Below are 20,407 nucleotides of genomic sequence, written 5' to 3' on the forward strand. Positions count from 1 at the left end.
TAATTTTTATTAAGAGTACTGTATATCAAATTTGATATATAAAAAAGCATCACATTTAACTTGAATTAAACAATTACGTTTTTATTTAATATCGGTGGTAGGTTAAACACATTTGACACGGCTGACTGGGGAGAAATTGAAACAGTGCAGATTTGCAGAATAAGCTATTTGTGGTCTAGACTACCATCTAGTGGATCAATTGTGTAACAGCCGTTTGTGAAATTACATCTGCATTTACCATTCAAAATGTAATTCAGAATGTAGGCTACATATTTATTAACAGAGTTATATTCAAATGTATACATGAATACATTAATGTTATTAATTCATTTAAAAACATATATTGATGCAAATAAATCCAATGCCATTGTACAATATAACAGCGTGTAATATTGCAATCACTTGCAATATTGTTGACACCATTATATCAGCATGCAACGCAATTCATATTCACTGCAATGACATCTACCGTTGAAAGAATGCAGATAAATGTGTCACTGTCAACAGTACTGCAATCAGTAACAATACTGACATAAAGAGGACACTATTTTACATGCGTGTGTCCATCCATCCACCCATCCATCTAACTAGAGTCTGTGAGTTCCAATATTTGTCTTGCACAGAAATATTACAGCCAATAACAAAAGTGTTGATGGGAAAACAGTACATTATCCACAATGCATGTGGTTTGAGAGGTGATTCACATAATTTAACTTTTATTAAAAGTAATTCCTCTTAAATTCAGCACAACACATCACTCATTTCTGAAGATTTGAAATGCGTTTCTATGGCACTGTTCTGCTCAACAAGAAAACAACGATGATCCGTTCTTCTCATCGCGGCATGCTTCCTGGTCCACTCGATGTCTCAGTGTTCACTCATTATAAAATTGTTGGTCTGTTTCAGTCCCGCTGCCGTTTCAGCTAAAGACAAAATTAACTGAAGCTGCTCATTCAGTGGCGGGGCATCAGCCTCATTCCTGATCGTCCAATCAAATTCCACGTTGCTGTCCAAGCCGCATTCAGACTCTGCATCGTCTATCCCTGCAGAAAAAGGACGTGTAAAACTTTATGCTCAAGTTGTACAACGTGCCGATGTCCTGTGCCAAAAATAGCAGATCTACAAGCTCACAACACACAGCAGTGGTTGTTAGGGGGTCAAACATGCAGCCTTTGCATTATAGCAGTCTCTCCAACCATTAAATCCAACCCTCCACTCGTAAGAGATGGAGCGTATTATTCATTATTAACCACACCACTCCCTATTCTGGGAAAAACATTCAGCGACAATTAGCTGATCTACATGCTCACAACGCATCGTAATCAGCTATTTTTGTCAGATTTGGTACCAGCAGACCTAGTATAGAGCCATGGGGGACCCAGCCAACTAAGTATATTGTAGGTGGTTAGGCCATCACAGGGCTTCTTGTATAAACGTAACTTTGCAGAGATTCTACAAACCAGCAGTGAAGACCCAGCCACGATCCGCCCTGGTCTCTTGTGAGGCGTGCACTCGGACACAGCGGGTCTGATTCGGGTACTCCCTCCAGAACCACTGCACATCCGACAGGCGCCGAGCATCGCTGATCATCTGGGAGGGATGGAGTCATGGAAGTCAGTGTAATGTAACTATGTAAGAACTGCTGTGGAACTGTTACGTCTCCTGTCGCATCACATGCATTGTTGCTACGGAGGATGAGAATAATAACGTCAAATGTTTAATTTAATTCTAAACTCTCGTTTTGTGTGTGTGTGTGTGTGTGTGTGTGTGTGTGTGTGTGTGTGTGTGTGTGTGTGTGTGTGTGTCCTGTTCTCTTACCCAGACAGGCTGTTGGGCACCTCTAGTGGCCAGTCTGCAGAAGAATCCTGGGTCTTTTTCTCTCTGTCTCTCTCCCCATTGTATCATATCGGCTCTGTACTTCTCTTTATACTCACTTGCTCCCAGTAGCTCCCCAAAGTCTAGACTGTGTTCCTACACATGAACAGACAGTGGCCACATGTTAAGCATCATAAACATTTCACTCCAATGAAATAAAAAAAAAGGAGGAGAGACAGACAGTAGGAATGTTGAGATGGAGTCATGGAGACCATGCTCTGATGGGATTTGTCACATATACTGCCGATTATCACCTGATGAAGGCCGTTCACGGCCGAAACGTTGTGTCTAATTTATGGTGTATTGAATAAAAAGCAAACACCTTGGAGCAAACCTGTGTGCGGACTCTCCTCTCTTCACTGTATGTACCTTAGTCCAGCAACAGACAGGAACTGGATGTGCGCTAGCCACCTACCTTTTTATACTAGATGGGATTTGATCTCATGGCAGAAGTGGGTAAATATCAGGGTACAGTATTCTATATTTGACAGGTTACAAACACGATAATTTACACACACACACACACACACACACACACACACACACACACACACACACACACACCATGTACCTATAAATACGCTCTATTCCATTTCAGAATCCTTTATCCAGGGTTGGACATGTGAGTTTGAGTTAGCTCTGGTTGAGCCAGGTTTGGTTCATATTTCTAGCTATACGGTTACGGTGTATCAGCTGCTGCGGTATGTTGAATCATGAGCAAACAGACATACCATGCATCATTTTTAAAAAACCCTTCAACTCACCAGTGCATACTGCTGCTTCAAAGGACCAGAAAGACGCAGAATGCAGCACGCATCAGGACCAAGTCTGAAAGAGACAGCGTTCATCAATGCACACAAACGGTCTAAATCAAATTACACATAACATCTAAATCAATGAATGTACACAAACCCAACAGAACTATATGGACAGCGTGTTGAACTCACACAGTACTGTCAACTTATTACCGTTTATGAATTAAATCAGTCACGTAATCTTTCCCGGATTTTCGCTTCCCACTGAACACAAGAATGAGTTTTGGTTCTTCTACTGTCTCCATTATGTCAGTCTCCACAAAATATTTGTCTACATGAACCTCTAGTTTTTGCAGCAGCCTGTTATTGTTTACCTCACAATCACACCACTGAGGCTACTGCCGGTACTACCGTAATGCAACATCTATAAACGGATGGTAGAAAGATACTTGGTTATTTTTACTTAATTTGGGCACATACATAATGAATCATAAATGTACACATGAACAATTTGCTATCATGTCCGCATTGGAACGGCACAAGTTTATTATGCATATTAACCTGTAAAAATGTGTCAATGAATGAATGCGTCACTTACTGCCTGCACATCTAATCTAAAGATTATGGTAACACCAGATGAACACGTCATCGTCACATTTTAGACTCTACCATCGGGGTGAAATAATGGGGGTCATGTTACGTTTAAAGCAGGGTTGGAAATGAGAATTAAACGACATTTACTTACCAATATAACAATAGACAATGCAATGTTAATTTTTAACATTTGTGAAAAGCATAAAATATATTTGTGCACATTTTAGATGCGCACCACTACAAATAAAGAAAAGGGGACTCCTGTCCTTCTTCCCAGAGTAAACTAGTAAGAGAGTGACGACACTAGCGTTGACTCCCATTGTAACAATGGAATGCGGAAGTGCTCATTATATCTCAATAGGATAGTTCCAATGTTTGGAACTATATCCGCACCCGCTTTAGGTGTCGCCACTCTCTTACTATTCCACTCGTTTTTTTCCAGGTCTGCTCTGGTTCCTGTTTCCGCTCTCTGTTCAAAGATGGCAGCCATGAGACTGTGAACGAGCGACGACAGACAGGTTCAGGCTCGAGGCATATTATTATGACATGGCATTGGCGTTAGCAGCTGTACGGCTTCATGCTCGCAACGTGGCACATTTGCAATAATCTTAAATCGTCTCAAATGACGAGTGTTGTGAAAAACAAAGACGTGATGATGGTTGCCTGTAAGCTAAGTTAGCAAGCCTCTGTTAGCCACATAGATGAGCTGCTCGTTTCGTTTCGCTGTGTGCGTTTGAAAGCCAAGCCATCCAGCCATCTGTTCTGCATCCTGTATCTGAACACCGTGTATGGTGAGTCAGAGTTACACTTACACATCTGTTGATAAAACAACGATTTGTATTAAACACGAATATGAACGAGCGTTCCTGATTCTACCATGCAATTAAAAATAATGTAAACTAACATGTGTGTGAAAGTTGACTGAAAATCATGGCTAATCTACAATCTCTATTTGCTTTAGTCGGATATCCAGAGGACATAAGTGGTTAAACTATGTAATCTGTTTCTGTAAAGTATTAATGGCTAATGACGCAATGTTACCACTTAACAACTAGGACATACACTTGAACATGAACTTGGAAGAATACATAAAGATGCACAACATAACATCCCAATGTCATGTGACTGGCACACACGCATGCACACAGTCACACACACACACACACACACACACTGAACTGTAAAGGAATGCATGGCCTTTCTAACCATGTCAATTCTGTCAATATCTTTCTCAACAGTTTAATTTCATTATGGCCATCACACAATTCCGCCTTTTCAAGATCTGCACATGTCTAGCCAGTTTGCTTTCCTTCTTCAAAAGATTGATATGCAGGTAAGCTTGTCAGAATGTTCATACAAATCAGCATAGCAGCAGCAACAGTGTTTTTGTTGTGTTATCGTTATAATGTTGGTGTTCCCACAGCCGCAAGCAACTCTAGATAAAATTTGTTGAATCTAAAGCTGCAACACCAACCATTGACAGCCCATACATCCAAACAGGAAAGTCCTATCTGATTGTATTAGTTGGTGAGTACGTTAAACTCACCAACATTGCAGCTGTACAGAAAGCTTTGGGAAGGTTTCTAAGGGGCGCAACAACGCAAGCGTAAAAAAAAAAGCTAAACAGAATCCAGGTCTGGTGAGTCGCGGGCGTGTACACGTAAACTATAGGCTTGTTTTATCGCTCCCTGTTTGCAAGGCCCTTAAGACTCACTAAATTGAGAGAGGACGCAATCATGTCACCCTCCGGAGGTCCTGACTCCTGGGATGCAATCCTGTACTCAGTACCGTACTAACTTCGTTGAAGTAGGACTCAAAAAAATTCCCTGGCTAGGACCCATCTAAAAGACCACCCCTGCTGGGACCCATTACATTGAAAACCTATTACAACCCCTACAAGGCAGAATTAGATTCTACGTGAGAAATCATATTGGAAACAACTGAGAAAAGTTTGGCACACCCGGTAATCAGGTTGTTATAGCTTTTGCCCCGTCTATATTTACATCACTGGGTAACTACAGAATAGTAATTTACGTCCGTCTCTCAAGCTAGACTTAAAGTTACCTTTGAACAGCCAGTGCACCGCCGACCACTGAGTTGCTCGTCATGAAAATCCACTTTAAAACGGTGTAATCGCTTGTAGTGTAGAAAAGTATTCCATAGCGGTGATCACAACAACAGACCGGGCAGCGCATGGCTTCCTCCGGCAGATTCGCCATTGTAAACCATAGGGACTCAATTTCCCTTAAAAGAAAACATGCAGCTCACTATCATCTGTAACGCCCAAGTCCCTATACTTGGGTGATACTGGTTGCCGAGGAAGTTCAGACGTGTGATCAAAATAACTGATGTCCAAAACATGTGCGTAGAGTTGGTATAATGAGGATTTATTATCTGTCTCTGCAGGCCTAGTCACTACAGCATACATATAAATAAATGCAATACAAACGGCCTCCTAAACACAGTCTGAAAACTGTTTGCCTCTTGTCAGCAACACCTGCTGCTTGATTGAGATCTGATTAAATACCCTTCCAACCTTTACATTGACCACACCCCTCAGTGGACATCATTGGCCACAATTAGGAGACTTGAATGGCGATTACACTATCCACAAATGGCTTAACTGTTGAATACTGGAGAGGATGTTACTCTATTCATTACATGTCTTAAATTGAGTAAGGCTTAAAAGAATAAAGTAAAGTGTGGGAACACACTGGTATATGCCAAGGTTTCATTATAATGATCATGAATGATATCTTTATGTATTTTTACAGGACTGGAAGGGGACGTAAACTCAGTGGTGATCAGATAACCCTCCCAACCACTGTGGATTTCTCTTCATCTGGACCCAAACAGGTTAGTATTCTTAATCATCTGGCTACCCCACCCACATCTAATCTACTGTAGTTTGGCACAGTGCCAGTTTTATGAGAGAAATCTGACACTGGCCATTGTGTGTATAAATTTTAATCTACCGTATCCTGCCACACTAATAGCCAGCGCAACACCCCATCCTTTGTCCGCCTTCTCCTACCAAACCACACCGTTTGCACACAACTCACCATGCCTGTCCAGACATCAACCACTACTTTGCATCCATGCAACTGTCATATTTACAGTAGGTTTACATTGTTTTCAATTTTAATGCCACACATTGTTGTTGCTAGTCTGCACAGCCGGAGATTGAGGAATGGAGCTCTTGGGATGAAGACGCTCCAACAAGTATCAAGATTGAGGGTGGCAATGGAATTGCCCCTCAAACTGATGAGGGAGATGAGGGAGAACCTGACTACTTCAAAGACATGACGCCCACTATCAGGAAAACACAGAAGGTATTATGTCTGTCTTCGTATTGTATTTTTCGTATTGTATTTCTTCCTTATTGTTAGTTAGAACATGCCTGCCCTAAAACAAACAATAGCTAAATGAGAGCTATAATCCAATTAGTCGTTAAAATTGCGGATTAATCGATTATCCAAAAAAAAAAAGTTTGCTGCAGCCCTAAAATAATCGTTTGCTGCAGCCCTACATTACTTGTTAGGTTGTTGCATAAGAACTGCGTAAGCTGGGCAGGCGTTAATCGATTTTTTTAAATTGTGAACAGATTCAGAATTGTAGAAAATAGGAATCATGATTTTTTTACTTGACTTGATCCCCCACCCCACCTGTAATAATGAGTGCACTTATTATTTTCTGATATACCAAAATATGGCCATGGAGTCATGTTATGACCAACCACCTCCTTAAGGCCTATTCATAGTTTGGATTTTCGGTGGTGAGGTGACCACCGCTTCACCCAAAACTACAACATGACGTCACTGAGCCGCGGTGAAGAGAAAACCACCGCTCTCCCCAGCCCTTCTCTCACCTGGTCACCTCACCACTGAAAATCCAAACTATGAATAGGCCTTTAGTTTAAAATATTAGTAGATCAATCTAGATCTGCTTTACTGGACTTACACCCTCCTTAACCCCTAAACACTCCCTGTCCTGTTCTCTGGTTGTACATTTTACAGATTGTGCTGAAGAAGCGGGAACCCAACTACCTTGTACCTGACGGCTCGGCAGGTTTCTCCAGCCGCCTAGCGGCCACACAGGACATGATGCAGTTCAATCAACCCTCTGTGAGTCAGACTTTACCTTCTGACGACTGAGCTTGGCCTACTGTTAGTCATTTACAATTAATGGATTAATTGGATTTCGGTGCCCTCAAAGTTGTGGGGCACCAATCGGGGCCCAGAATGCAAATATTATGGTTAGACCAGTCATTAGTCCTACAACCCATCTCAAACCCTCACCTCCCACGGGGAAGCACACCTAAACCTAACCGTAACCCTCTCCCAACCCTTAACGCACCCCTCACCAACCATAATCCGGTTGTTTTAACGCACCCCTCGCCAACCTTAATCCGGTCGTTTTAACGCACCCCTCGCCAACCTTAATCCGGTCGTTTTAACGCACCCCTCGCCAACCTTAATCTGGTCGTCTTAACGCACCCCTCACCAACCTTATGTCTAACCAATGCTATCCAACCGGTTAATCACCAGAGGCATTATTTTGTTTCACCCGTCCTGGAAATGCAGGTTCCACAGAGAGATTCCAGACATAATACATCTAAGCAGTGATATTAGACCAAGCTCCAATGCTTGCTTAAAAATTATCCAGGACTTATTTTAATAAATACATTGATATTGTAACGGAAATCTTTCACCTTCCAATTTATATTTGCACGTTACTTCACAGGTGCTGGGAGTGATCCTATGCAGAGTACTAACAGAAACATAACAGATGTATGTCCAGTCTTAAATCCAGTTTTGGTGTATTTATTGAGCAAGTTTGTTGAGCAGTTGAAATGAACATACCAGTGAAGTTATTGTAGAAGTTTGTCTGTCTCTGTTCTGCTGCTGCTGGTAAGAAACAGTGTGCTCCCACCATTCCCTGTGTCCTATTTACTCTGATTAGTGCACCTGAGTGACCTCAGTCTAAATACACACCCAGTGCTGTCAAATCTAACGCCCGCCACCAAGTGTTCAAAAATAACATGCCAACCTAACCAATAATATAGCACCATCATAATGGCTCCTACAGATATTTTAATGTCAAATAAAGGGAAAGGTAACCGGAAGAGCAGGCACCTAAATATTGTGGGCACATCAATGTTAAATTGTCTATTCTTTCCCCAAATGTAATTAAAAATTACAAATATAATAATTGGAAATTCCGAGCTCTACCACTTCAGCCACTGACATAGATTTGAGAATGTACAGCAAAAGCGAACCTTTTAGTTTAGTAAATTAACTGGAATACTGGCTGTGGGGTTATTATTCTCATGTTCCTTACTGTTCAACAGGCTGAGTTGGGAGAACTAGATACCTGGCAGGAGGATGCCAACGCCTGGGAGGATGAGTCTGATGCAACCTGGATGGCAGAGGAGGTGCTCAGGTAATGGCATGTCAAGAGTTCACACTGGCCTGTTCATAGTCCACCACACACACAATACACTTTATTGTTGTAGGTTGCTGTGTATTGTGCATTTGGAGTCTGTACGTTAATGTTATGTCCAGCAGGTGGCAGTGGTTGCAAGTAAATAGAATATAGAGACTCTACACTCTGAAGCTGACAGCTTATAGTGCATTGTGGTGACATTGCTTGCAATCCTGTTTTGTTTTTCAGACAAGGGAAGCTGGCAGACCGAGAAAAGCGTTCCATGGAGCAGCAGAGGAAGAAGATGGAGAAAGATGCCCAGAGGATGATGAAGAAGGAGCAAAAGATTGCTGTTAAGCTCTCGTAACATTTTAATAATGCTCAATGTTGAGCTTGTGGACGGAAGAAAAAAAACATTCAACCATTAACTCGACCCTGCTGTCACAAAAGCAACCAGGAATCCAGGATCCACCAGTGATCTTATAGCCAATGTCATCTTGCACCAAATGATTTCCCCTAGAAGCCATTTTAGTCATTGTTGTTTTGCCAAACAACAAGCACTTGTGAATTTGACATACAGCTAGCTGTCTGCCACTTGATGTGGCAAGACTTTAGGTCATTCTGGTCTAAAGGGGATTCAGTATTTTGTATAATGCAAATGTATCTTGCACCAAAAAAAACAAAGATACAACAGCATTAGACACAACTACTAAGTTTCTGGTTTCATCTATTAGATAAGTTACACAAATTCTATTTGGGGATTTCCAGGAACAATTGTAAATAAACTGGTACCTATAGTACTCTAATGGGGAGTGCAAGTTATTTGATTTGTCTTATTTATAATCTTTAAAGACAAAGGAGTGTAATGTTTAATTTATACTCCATTGTACGATGGTGTCGCTTGCCTGAAAATAGCCGCTCTACGCTTGCAACATGGTGTGATCTTATAGATCTATTTTCAGAGTGTGACACCATTGTATGACAAAGTATAAATCAGGCTTAATTCACTGTATATCAGTGACATCCCTTTTTTGCTTGATCATTGTGCTTTTTTTAATTTAATTTCTCTTTATTGAAGTCACATTTTCCTTATTGATGTTGTTTGATATTCCATGTACCTCCCTGTACTGTGTATCTTGTATTACACTGGAATTCTGCATTGAAATGAAGGGTCTTGAAAGAACAGTTCAAGGGATTTGAGAGACTGTAATTTATAGCCTTATAATAGTTAGCTATGTGTTCCTATGGTAACTGCATAGCTGCTGATCTGCCAGGCTCCTGTCCTGTGTCTCTGGTGTTGCATCAAAATGCCCTAACCCTCCCTTTTAATATACAGTAAAACTATACTTATCAGGCTTACCCTCTCATCTGTTCTTTCTTTTTTTTTACATGACAACTAGTATTTCTGCACAGACAGTCTTTTGTGTACTGTCAGCTGCTTGCAGTACAGCTTTGGATCTGTAAGTTGAAAAGGGATGGAAAATTACGTGTTCTCATGGAAAAAAGAAAATAACTATGGTAACGGATCAAGTGATGCAACTTAACAGCCTTTTACGCACCGAATGGTTGCGTTTCCAGTCAGACAGCTGTAGTTGTCATGGAAACAAAGTCCTGTACTTGGAAAATGGGTTTTAGGTGGATATTACCGTATGTTCTGGGTCTTCAGGACTTGTTCCATCACTCACATGAGCAGTGTTTTTTTTATAGTCTGCTGAATGATACAATAACAGTACTTGTATGAACATATAGTGGAGTTAATCTATTGAATGATTCATTCCAAATTTCAAGAATCTTAATTTACAATATGCACTGTAAAATAACAGACTTATGCATGAATCGGTTGAAGAATCAACTGAAGGGAGGCTCACAGGAATTATGGCAACTGTCTTCATTTTTATTTTCTGATGTGTTTGGAAAATGCTCTTTTGCCTTCTGTTATCAGTTAGCATTATGGTAAAAGGTGCATGTTCTGTTGTATCAAAGGGATTGTTTTTTATTCTGCACATTTCATTTTCAACAATAAATTGAATCCCCTTTTACGATCTGTCGGCTGTCGCAGTGATGGACAAAGATTAAGCATAATTTAGGTTTGGTGAAGATGAAACGTATTCATCCCTGTGTGGTTTCATGAAATGCATGACCTGATTTCCATATAAACCAAATTAACCCTGGCCTATTCTGGGCATGTCATTGTCAAAAATAGCTCCGATCTACAAGCTTGTGAGCAATTTTTGCTATTAGGACAAAGTATAGAGGGGTTACGTGTTATGATTTGGAAGAAACAAACCCCACGATAACAGACGAGAAGAATATATTTATTAACCCATTCTGACCTGAGATCAGATTCATACGAGGTTTCCACGGGACACACACTGGTCTGATTAACCCATTCTGACCTGAGATCAGATTCTAAAAATGTCAGTCGTTCTTCGAATTTTTCAAAAATAGCAGACCTACAAGCTCGTATCGCGCCACTCGGTGGCGCGATATGAGCTTGTAGATCTGCTATTTTTCAATAGCTAAAGCATAACATGATGCCAACACCAAAATGGGTGCCCGGTCAGAATGGGTTAATAGGCATCACCCATTTTGCTGAACAATTAGTAACAGTCATGTGACTCTAATCTCGCCACTGTCAACACCACCTGTTTCAAGGCATGCTTTCCTGACAGACCCTCAGAGGCTGAACACTATCAGGTCTTTGGAACGGAGAGACCTACATTTTCTTATTCACTTCAAACTCAGATGGGTGAAACATATGAATAATGGAATGGTGAGAATCAGTGACAGTGACATAGCTAGTCTACAACTTACACATTAGACATAGGCCTACTGGTGTATTGTCAGCTGGTTTCAATTTTCTTTTAAGACCATCATTGGCCCTGCCTCTCAATCTACTTTGTACTGCTCACTAACAGACATGGGCCTCAGAGATTACAGCATGTGGGATGATTCATTAGTCTGTCATCGCCATCATGAACTGAGAGGTCAGGATTATGCAACTGATGACAGACCACCATATGGCAGAGAGAAGTTGAAGTCTGTCGTGTACCAAAAGGTTCCTAGTAATTGACCATATTCACACTTTTGTCATGACCTCCCTCCTCTCGATGACACAAGAACATGGTCACCATTTGAATATATGGTCAATAGTGATCCATTTTTTCCACACCAAGTGGATGATTGCTCAAGACGCTGCTCTAGCAGGGAACCAGTTTTTATTGGTCTCAGGGCCTGGAAATCCATTTTAAAGCACCAGGGTGTTCTCAGTAAATCCATTTTAAAGCATCAGTGTTCTTAGTAAAAGTAGATTATTTCTAACACACCAACATTGTCATCACCATAGCCCAAGAGACATTTGAAAACACAGCCTTTACATAACAGGCAAATGTGCGTTGTTGCACTGGGTTCAGACTGAAGAAAATGTCCTTAATAATTCATGTTTAACTTATGTGAAGGAAGAAACCATGTACCACCCGGATGTTTTTGTGCCGCTTGAACTCCTGCAACTTGTATAATTTAGTTTGTACATACATTTTCCATTCATGGAGACAGGAAATGGCAATAGGTCAGAGTTGTCTTCTAGGTTCTTTATTACATTTTGCTGCTGCCCTTAAAACACAAAGACAGGTGCGATTATCATGCTTTAATAAATATACAAGGACATTTGATGTAAACCACCAGTATTGCACATAGCTCAGGCACATAACAAGTGTCAATATTTTAGAAGCATCAGTACTTGCTATACAAAGGGTGTATTGTAAATACTGTAAAGAGCTCTATACTCCCAGGGAGAAATCTTCACAAAAACATGACATGAAAAGAATACATAGAAGCTTTGGCTGAACTTTTAAAGTTTGTTTTTTGAACACCACATGACATTGAAGTCTCGAAATACCATAAACTCAAATAACATTCCATCTACAACTCAAACTCACTTTAAACAAAAAAAAACACCCAAAAACAGGGAGCGCTATTGAACAGCACAGGACAGTGATACCACTTAACCATCTAACCAGATGACCAGTAATACTGGAAACACAAATAAATCAAGAAAATAATACCTTATAATAATAAATTATCCCTTTCAAATAACCAACAGTGCAAAATAACAAATCCAATATAACTGCATTGATATGCTCAAGTGTTGGAAAAGAGAAATTTGCTAATACTCATAAGCAGATGCTAAGTGCTTTTAGTTGAAGGACAGGTGTGTTCATGCGGGTTGGCAGGCCATTACACATTTGGCCTGCGAGTGACGTGGCGAAGAGAGTGTAATCCCATGGTGCAGCAACCCCTGATCAGAGCAGCGATGTTGTACACCGGAGCACTTCCATCCACACCATGCCGCGAGTACAGCCATGCCACCGTAGGCAGCACGGGTGCTGCCACCGCAACAAGATCAACCAGGAAACTGTTGCTCCAGTACCGTTTGCTGACCACCCCCAATTCGGGCTGCATGCAAGACTGCTCCTTGACCAAAGACTGCTTCTCACCAACGGTAAAGTCCAGCTCTTCCATGAACCTGCGGCTCTCTGCAGGCTCCAAGGAGCACATCCCTGAATCAGTCGAAGTGTCCGGGCTCTTTGGGGGAGCATGGTTTGGCAGGACAGACAGGGTAGGGGTCGAGTCATCCAAGTGAACAGTGGTGTGGGTGGAATTCAGGATAGGTGCCTGCAGGCCTGGGAAACCTGGGACACCGTTGGGGGCTGGGAGGGCTGCATTTGCCCCCATTGTTCCCCCATTGAGCTTCAGCAGCTGGAGGAGCAGAGCCTGGAGGTCTTGTGGAGATATTGACACCACATCGGCTTGCACACTCTGATCAACGAAGCTAGGAGGTGGTGGGCTGGGGCAGGTGGTGAAGGTGGAACAAATTGGGGGTGGGGGTGGGAGATTGTTGGACTTCTCCACGCTCTCCTCTAGCAGTGCAGACACTCCAGGCCCAGGCAATTGTCTCAGGTTACTGCTGGAGTCCTGACTAAAATCCACTGCCGTGGACATGAAGACCTGCTCCAAAATATCTGCTCTGTTGGCCATCTCATCATTCACCAGTAGCCCACTGTCCGCCATCGCCTCTGCAGCCTGGTCTCCAAGCTCCATACCTCCTTCCTCCTCCCCTACCATCTTGCTCTTCTCCTCCTCATCATCATCAGGAGACGTTGCTAGGGAGTCGCAATTAAATTCCTCCGTGGGCTCGTCGTGGAGGTTTGAACCACTCTGGGAGAGCTCCATGCTTTGCAGCAGAGACTCCAGCTTCCTGTTCTGGATGTTGATGTCGACGAAATACTTCTGGATGCCCTTGTCCTTCTCCATCAGACTGCTCTTCATCGTCTCCACCACCTGGCGCAGCTGTTTGATTTCCTTACGTGCCTCCTTCAGGGACAGCTGTGCTTCAACGCGGTGGCACTCCTCCTCAATCCAGTCCTCCCTCATCCTGTCCAACTGCGATTTCAGCTCGTCAATATCAGCCTCCCTGAGGAGAAAGAATGGTCTTTAAAATATACTCCCAGAAAAAGACAAAGGTGGCCTCAAACAGGTTATGAAGAGAATTATTTAAATAGGGTGGCTTTTGTACCAGTGGAAATAAAATGGTGGTATCACACAAAAAATGCAACTCTATAGCCACACATCTCCATATTAACCAACCTGTCATGAACTCTGTTCTCAGACTCCATCAGTTTGATCTTCAGATGCCTGATAGCCACCTCCTTTTGTTGCAGCGGGGTAAGGTACTGTTCAGGGTTCGGGGGTCTTATACCATGGTTGTCTCCGCAAGAGTGGTAGCGGCTCACCCTTCTGTTTGGAAGAGAGATTATTCAAAATGAAGATCCAACTCTAAGAAACTAATGGCAGCTTGCAGTACCAAGTTGCCATTTCAAACAGCAACAACAGAACTACCCCCTTTCAGATGAAAACTAAACCCCTAAAGAAGGAAATGGATTAGTTTGTTCAGTCTGGCAAGTGTGCTGTCAGGGCAGATGTTTGCTGAAGCCTGGAATTACTCCGACACAGGATTACTGGCATGCAGACTACAGGCAAAAGACCCACACAACACTAGTTTATTTAAATGCTGTGTTATGTTAAATGCTAATAGAGTCAGCCAGAAAAGCAATCACTTTAGGAATAAAAAGGAACAAACTGCATCGATTATTTGACAGAATCTAGACACTATTCACAGATTCATGTTTGGTAAATAAGCCCAGTTAGCGTTTTTCATCTTGCTCAAAGAGTATGGATAAAAGGATAATCGCCATGTTTGTGGGATTGGTTGATATGTAAAGCAGCAAACGCCTCCAATACATGATTCATAGTCATCCCAATATCCTAGCAACCTGGGAATGTAATACTGTGATGCGAGTGCTCTGCATCCCAGCCAGAAATAGAAACGCCCAGCAGAAGGTTGCTACTGAGAGAAGGAGGATGTCACATGACACTGAGGCGAGCTGAGAGAGCTGACTGTGGGATGGATACGGAGGGGGGGATGATGATGTAGGCATGATGGTGCATTAATCGTTAATGTATCCAGTTAAGCTACTAAAAAGAAACACATGCTACATGTTCCAACCAAGTATGGCTCAGCTTCCGAGGCTATTGTTAAAAATATGCTGTCACTAAGCAACAGGATAAGCCTCATGCTGTGCCATGAAATCAGGCAATGCTGAGAATCCGAGATACTGGCTGGTCAGCCTAAACATTGTACTACAGGGCACAGTTCTTTAGGGTCACCCAAGGACATTTTGTTTATAGTCATATCCTAATAATCCTTTCTGCAACACAATAATCACCATTGTAGATCATAATTATATCCACTGCTCAAAACAGTTTATTCTGCTATGCACTAATGCCAAATAGATAAAAGAAGCTACCGGTAGTTGATTCTTAAAAAAAGGTCACCTGGAGGTAGGGCTGGAGTTGCTGCTGCTGTTTGTTGAGGGAGTTGTCCTGGGAGGGGTTCTGTAGGGGGCATACAGCGCTGCATCACGGTTGAGTTTTGGACTCCCTGGTGGCTTGAACACTGGGACAGGTCTTGTGTGGGCACCAACACGGCTTGGTAGGAAGGAACAAAGAATACATCACCTTTGATATATTATTTTTATTTTAACTTTTTACTGATCCACTGATCTGCCTAGCTTCCAAGTCTAAACACTGGCATGTTGGGCATTAGGAGAATGTTATATTGCAAAAAGAAATGATTAAAAGCACCCCATACCTGCGTGAAGGATTCTTCTTCCCTGTAGACATGGATGCAAGGCTGGTCTTTAGGCTGCCAGAGCTGCTAGAGGAGCTGAAATCTGCCTCACTACCTGCAATACATTAGCCAGTTGAAACAGACACGTTTTATAGGATGTGCAAGACCTCTTTGTGAATAACAAAGAGGAACGTAGAAACCTGTTCAAATCAGCTACATAACCTGTATCTCTTCTAAATCTACCAGTCCCTACAGAAGCTGTAGAAAGCTGTGAAAAGCAGAGTTTCATCTAGGGTCACGCTGCTGCCTCCTGCATTATGTGCAAATTCCAAACCTGTGGTACGCATGATCAGGGCCGTTCAGTGACTTCGACAAGTGCTTCCAAACTCCAACACTTTGACAAAGAATCACTTGCACAGAATTTATTGACAGAAAGTAGCTCATAACATGTGTACGGTGAATTTGTATGAAACAAACGTTTGGCAGATTGAAATAGGATAATTCAAGCTTGGCCTAGAGCTGCAATGTTGGTGAGTTTAACGTGGTTTAATACAAGCAGATCGCAAAAGCAAATTGGATGAATGGGGAGTCAATGGAGGGTATTGCAACTCTAGATTCATCCAATTATATAAAGAGCTAGAGTTGCAAATTGCTGCTACGTTTCATCCAACAGATCTGTTAATGTCAATCCTTGTCTGATGGGCATTCGTTATATCCCCCCCAATAAAGATACAATAAATGTACAAGTCCCACAGAAAATGTGTAAATGCTGAGGAAAGGTTAACTCACACACCATTCTGAAACTAATTTCTGAATAAAAACAAACCAAACAATGTAACAAAGCATCTCCAGCACAGAAATAAGAACCAGAACCTGGAATATCAGGAATTCAAATTCCAGGTGTGGGAACATGCCACAGCACTGTAAGTAATGATGAAAGTTAATAGAATAGCTATACCTGAGTAGCATCTCTTGCCATTAAATAAAACCATAGTGTTGTGCTCACTAGTGATTGTGAAAACAAATAGTGTAAAAGTGACTGATCCAGACCTCAAGTACTCAGTGAGTGACTGAAATGATGGTGTGTGCAAACAGGAACATAACCTCCAGCTAATCAGCCTAATTGGCTACGCCCTGAAACTTTTCATCAACCTTTGTAACCAATCAGCTTGCTTTACATAGTCCTGTTGGGTTTTTGTTCTCTAGTTTTGTTGTTGTTTTGTTTTACCGATGAAGAACCAGTTTTGTCTTTACTAATCTGTGGATTTTGTTTCACTTCTTAGTACAGATTAAAAATGTGGATGGTAAATCCATTCAGAGATAAACGTTGTCAGTACACCACAAATGCACATTACAATCTAACAATGAAGACATAGTGTGTTGTCATTTTCAAAGCAACTGTTTCCCAACCAGTGTCTGCTGAGCTTAACATGTCAAGGAATCTGTTGCTGACTGAACTAACAAATACACTGTATCATTCATTCATTGTACTTTGGTCTGCAGGGAATTATTGGCGTGCAGAAGCACTCAGAGCACCGTACAACATCAGCTGTCTACAATACACAAATTAATATTGTATCAAGCTACACAGATCAAAAATATTTACTCATATCTGTGTCATATGAAGCAAAATACCAATATTTAAATTGTATAATTGGCACTGGAGATGTGCTGCACTTTTGTCTTGTCTGGTCAAACTAACATTGGAAAACATTGGGTGATGCAGCTCCCAGCCCCCGACAGTGTCCCAACAAAAGATTTACCTGTGTTTGAAAATTCTAATGGATTTACATATTCACCTTTAGCTGTTGACTTCATGGCGGACCTCTGCTCCCTCTTGTGCCTTGGTGTGGTGCGTTCTGCATTCCAATCCATCATCATTCTCACCCTCTTCACTTTGGTCTTGCGCTCGGGCAGTAAGGGACTGTGCGGACTGTTCTCTGAGCCTGACGGGGTTTTGGAGGGGGACACAGACTGACTAGTGGGGCAGCCGGTGTCATCTATGTAGACAGTCAGGCACACAGACAGTAATACCGTGTATCCAAGAACAGGTCGGACAGGCAGGAATGCAGGCAGGCAAGAGATGAGAGAACAACCAATCAAAGCTCAAGGTTCGTGTTTACAGTGTTATCTAAGAGATAACAATCAATTGGCTCATTTACATGAAAGGTGCTGTTGTTACTACTGTTACTTTGATTACCGGTAGGTGTAATGTGGTACGTGTTTCTGTTTCACACCATGTCAAGATTCTGAACACAACTTACTATTCAACTGTATCATCATGTTTGCATCATTTGACTAGACTTATCATTTGACGAGATTAAGAGCAGTATATACAAATCTCCTATTTCTTTAAAGGAAAAATCAGTAATATTGTATTGGCTCATCAGTGTCAACAATGACTCCACTGTTACCTTAATGGCTGCTGAGATTAGAATTCAGAGAATTAAATTGTTTCTAAACAAACTGTCTCTGTCTTTCATTGGAGATGCCCCACACCCCCAGGAAATTCAATATAATTTAGGTCATATAAGATAATACAAACATATCTATCTGTGATAAATAAAAGCAGTATACTCACAAACACTTGCATTAGGCCTACAATATTTCTGCAACTATGTGGGAAATTATTAATTTAATTATGTGCAAAAAAAACTATATACAGGTATATTTAAAAAATGAAAAAAATGCAATGTTATGTTACATCTTCACTAGACATTTCTGAACGGTATCTCTACGTGTCTGATAATGCCATTTAGTTTCTGTCAGGAGGTCACCCAACATTAAGCCCAGACTTCATTGTCTCCATCAGGCTGAGGGCATGGGGAGATGTTTTTCACCCTGTCTGTCCGTCCGTCCTAATGTCCATCTGTCTGTGACCAGCTAATCTCCACCACCGTTTCCCCGGTCGCTGCCAAACTGTGCACACATCCATGGAAGCCAGAGCAGAACCTCTGCCCCGAATTATTCAGATCAACCTGTCATAGCGCCACCACCAGCAGGCCGACTTTTGCCAAACACATTTGAGGCTACTCATACAGATTTTGTCCAAAAACCACGCAAATCGGTACATACTAGTATCTCTATAGTCATGTGATCAACACAGATCTGTCTAATATATTTCATATTCCATCCTAATTGGCTAGCACTGGCTTCCAAAGTTTGCAGGATTGGTCCGTTTTGAAAAAGAAATCATGAAAACAGCGTGCGATTTCCCTGAAATTTTGCACACACATTCCCACTAGGCTGAGGAATAAATGCCTCCATTTTCATATTGGCCTGTTATAGCACCACCACAATGTTTTTTTATAATACTTCTACACATTGTGTCTAAACATCATGCAAATCCATACATATTATGATAGCACACATACTTGATTTTAACGTTTAGCATCAACCTTGACCTGTTTTTCTTTATGATCCTGTCATAATAAACCACAACTACCTACAACAACACACTACAAGTTCCATCTACTGTACGCCTATTGGCTATTAACTGCTACTTCTATGATCACTCAATACCAAACAATGAATGCACACCCACAACAAACCTGGGGGAGACCAAAGGAGCAGTTATTCTAGTTAGAGGTGAACTAAGAGCCCCTATTACTGATTGTTCCTTTAAACGAGTGCATTTACATGTACAGTTTTGTGACATAATTTTATGAAAATATACTAGGGTTGTGCAGGTGAGATTTAGTAAACCAACTAACCCAGTGGTGTTTATAAGGTTAATCTCACCTCATTTAACAACAAAAATACAATGAATCATGAAAAGCAAATACTACTAATACTAATAGGCTAACATATAGCGTACTATTTTGAAGATTGGGGGTGAGGCTTCTTACCGGAGCAATAGCTGTTGGTGCTGACGGTCCTTTTGGAATGATCTGACATCTCACGGTCTTTCCCTTCCTCTTCTGAAGCAGGTGAATCAGACAGCGGTGAATCTTTATCTTTGGGGCGGAATGTATGAAGAACCAACCGTGGTATGCGACTACGAGGGCTTCCTTTCTCTGGTGACTTCTTCTCCTGCTAAAAAGAAAATCTGTCAATACCGGCGTAGGCTATACTTTAAGCCTGTGCAAAAAAGTTAATTGACAGCAACATTTTTGGTATTTGACGTCTTGCTAAATCTTGCATTAAAAGTGCCACTGATAAAATCAGATGTTAGCAGCAAGTAGATCTGACACACCTCATATTCCTGGAACGGTCCCATTGTGCCTCATGCGAGCGTTCCCCCCTGGAGGTGGAATGAAAAGGGAGAATCTAAATCGGGTCGTTTTGCTCTGTGCAGTGAGTGGCATCATCTTGACGTGGCAGTCCAAACAAGGCCGAGCCTGTTTAGAAAATCTGTTACATCACTAACTGGCACGGCTGCCTGGCACAGATGGCACAGGAACCAACAGAGGAGGTTGTGAATGTGGGTAGCCTACCTAAAAAAAAAACACCATTCTATTCTATCCGAAGCCTAGCTTGTAGATCAGTTATTTTGGGGCAAGCGACAGCATCTTAGGGAAAAGTATAGATCAGCATTTAAGCAGCTGAACCATTTAAGCAGCTGAACATA

General features: G+C 41.7%; 3 protein-coding genes across 3 annotated transcripts; 1 reads left to right on the forward strand and 2 right to left on the reverse strand.

The window, feature by feature from the left end:
- Positions 1-259: 259 nt before the first annotated feature.
- Positions 260-2,971, reverse strand: LOC308318516 (phosphomevalonate kinase-like). Its single transcript, XM_080768098.1, has 5 exons — positions 2,844-2,971; positions 2,640-2,703; positions 1,819-1,971; positions 1,461-1,590; positions 260-1,043 (listed from the first exon to the last, which is right to left on the reverse strand). The coding sequence occupies exons 1-5, from the start codon at positions 2,933-2,935 to the stop codon at positions 868-870; spliced, it is 615 nt and encodes a 204-aa protein (XP_080624224.1). The 5' UTR covers positions 2,936-2,971; the 3' UTR covers positions 260-867.
- Positions 2,972-3,688: 717 nt separating this feature from the next.
- ebag9 (estrogen receptor binding site associated antigen 9) lies at positions 3,689-10,681 on the forward strand. Its single transcript, XM_080768598.1, has 7 exons — positions 3,689-4,015; positions 4,463-4,557; positions 5,999-6,080; positions 6,392-6,556; positions 7,241-7,348; positions 8,575-8,666; positions 8,898-10,681. The coding sequence occupies exons 1-7, from the start codon at positions 4,013-4,015 to the stop codon at positions 9,013-9,015; spliced, it is 663 nt and encodes a 220-aa protein (XP_080624724.1). The 5' UTR covers positions 3,689-4,012; the 3' UTR covers positions 9,016-10,681.
- Positions 10,682-12,368: 1,687 nt separating this feature from the next.
- Positions 12,369-19,866, reverse strand: sybu (syntabulin (syntaxin-interacting)). The gene is made up of 6 exons (XM_080767793.1): positions 19,686-19,866; positions 17,637-17,837; positions 15,859-15,952; positions 15,543-15,695; positions 14,295-14,444; positions 12,369-14,121 (listed from the first exon to the last, which is right to left on the reverse strand). Exons 1-6 carry the CDS (start codon positions 19,732-19,734, stop codon positions 12,885-12,887), a joined length of 1,884 nt encoding a protein of 627 aa, XP_080623919.1. The 5' UTR covers positions 19,735-19,866; the 3' UTR covers positions 12,369-12,884.
- Between the last annotated feature and the right edge of the window lie 541 nt (positions 19,867-20,407).

Source organism: Protomyctophum bolini (genome assembly GCF_963924005.1).
Source record: "Protomyctophum bolini genome assembly, chromosome: 7".
In the NCBI taxonomy this organism is placed as follows: Eukaryota; Metazoa; Chordata; class Actinopteri; order Myctophiformes; family Myctophidae; genus Protomyctophum; species Protomyctophum bolini.

Bases quoted from the DNA above. Each gene is read 5' to 3' on its own strand.
- sybu (XM_080767793.1), bottom strand. From the start codon at position 19,734: ATGTCAGATCATTCCAAAAGGACCGTCAGCACCAACAGCTATTGCTCC. The intron at 17,838-19,685 runs GTAAGAAGCCTC...CTGTCTACATAG, and splicing joins CACCAACAGCTATTGCTCCG to ATGACACCGGCTGCCCCACT. The intron at 15,953-17,636 runs GTGAATATGTAA...AATGTATTGCAG, and splicing joins CATGAAGTCAACAGCTAAAG to GTAGTGAGGCAGATTTCAGC.
- LOC308318516 (XM_080768098.1), bottom strand. From the start codon at position 2,935: ATGGAGACAGTAGAAGAACCAAAACTCATTCTTGTGTTCAGTGGGAAG. The intron at 2,704-2,843 runs GTAATAAGTTGA...TGTCTCTTTCAG, and splicing joins ACTGATTTAATTCATAAACG to ACTTGGTCCTGATGCGTGCT. The intron at 1,972-2,639 runs GTGAGTTGAAGG...GTTCATGTGTAG, and splicing joins TGAAGCAGCAGTATGCACTG to GAACACAGTCTAGACTTTGG.
- ebag9 (XM_080768598.1), top strand. The intron at 7,349-8,574 runs GTGAGTCAGACT...ACTGTTCAACAG, and splicing joins TGCAGTTCAATCAACCCTCT to GCTGAGTTGGGAGAACTAGA. The intron at 8,667-8,897 runs GTAATGGCATGT...TTTGTTTTTCAG, and splicing joins ATGGCAGAGGAGGTGCTCAG to ACAAGGGAAGCTGGCAGACC.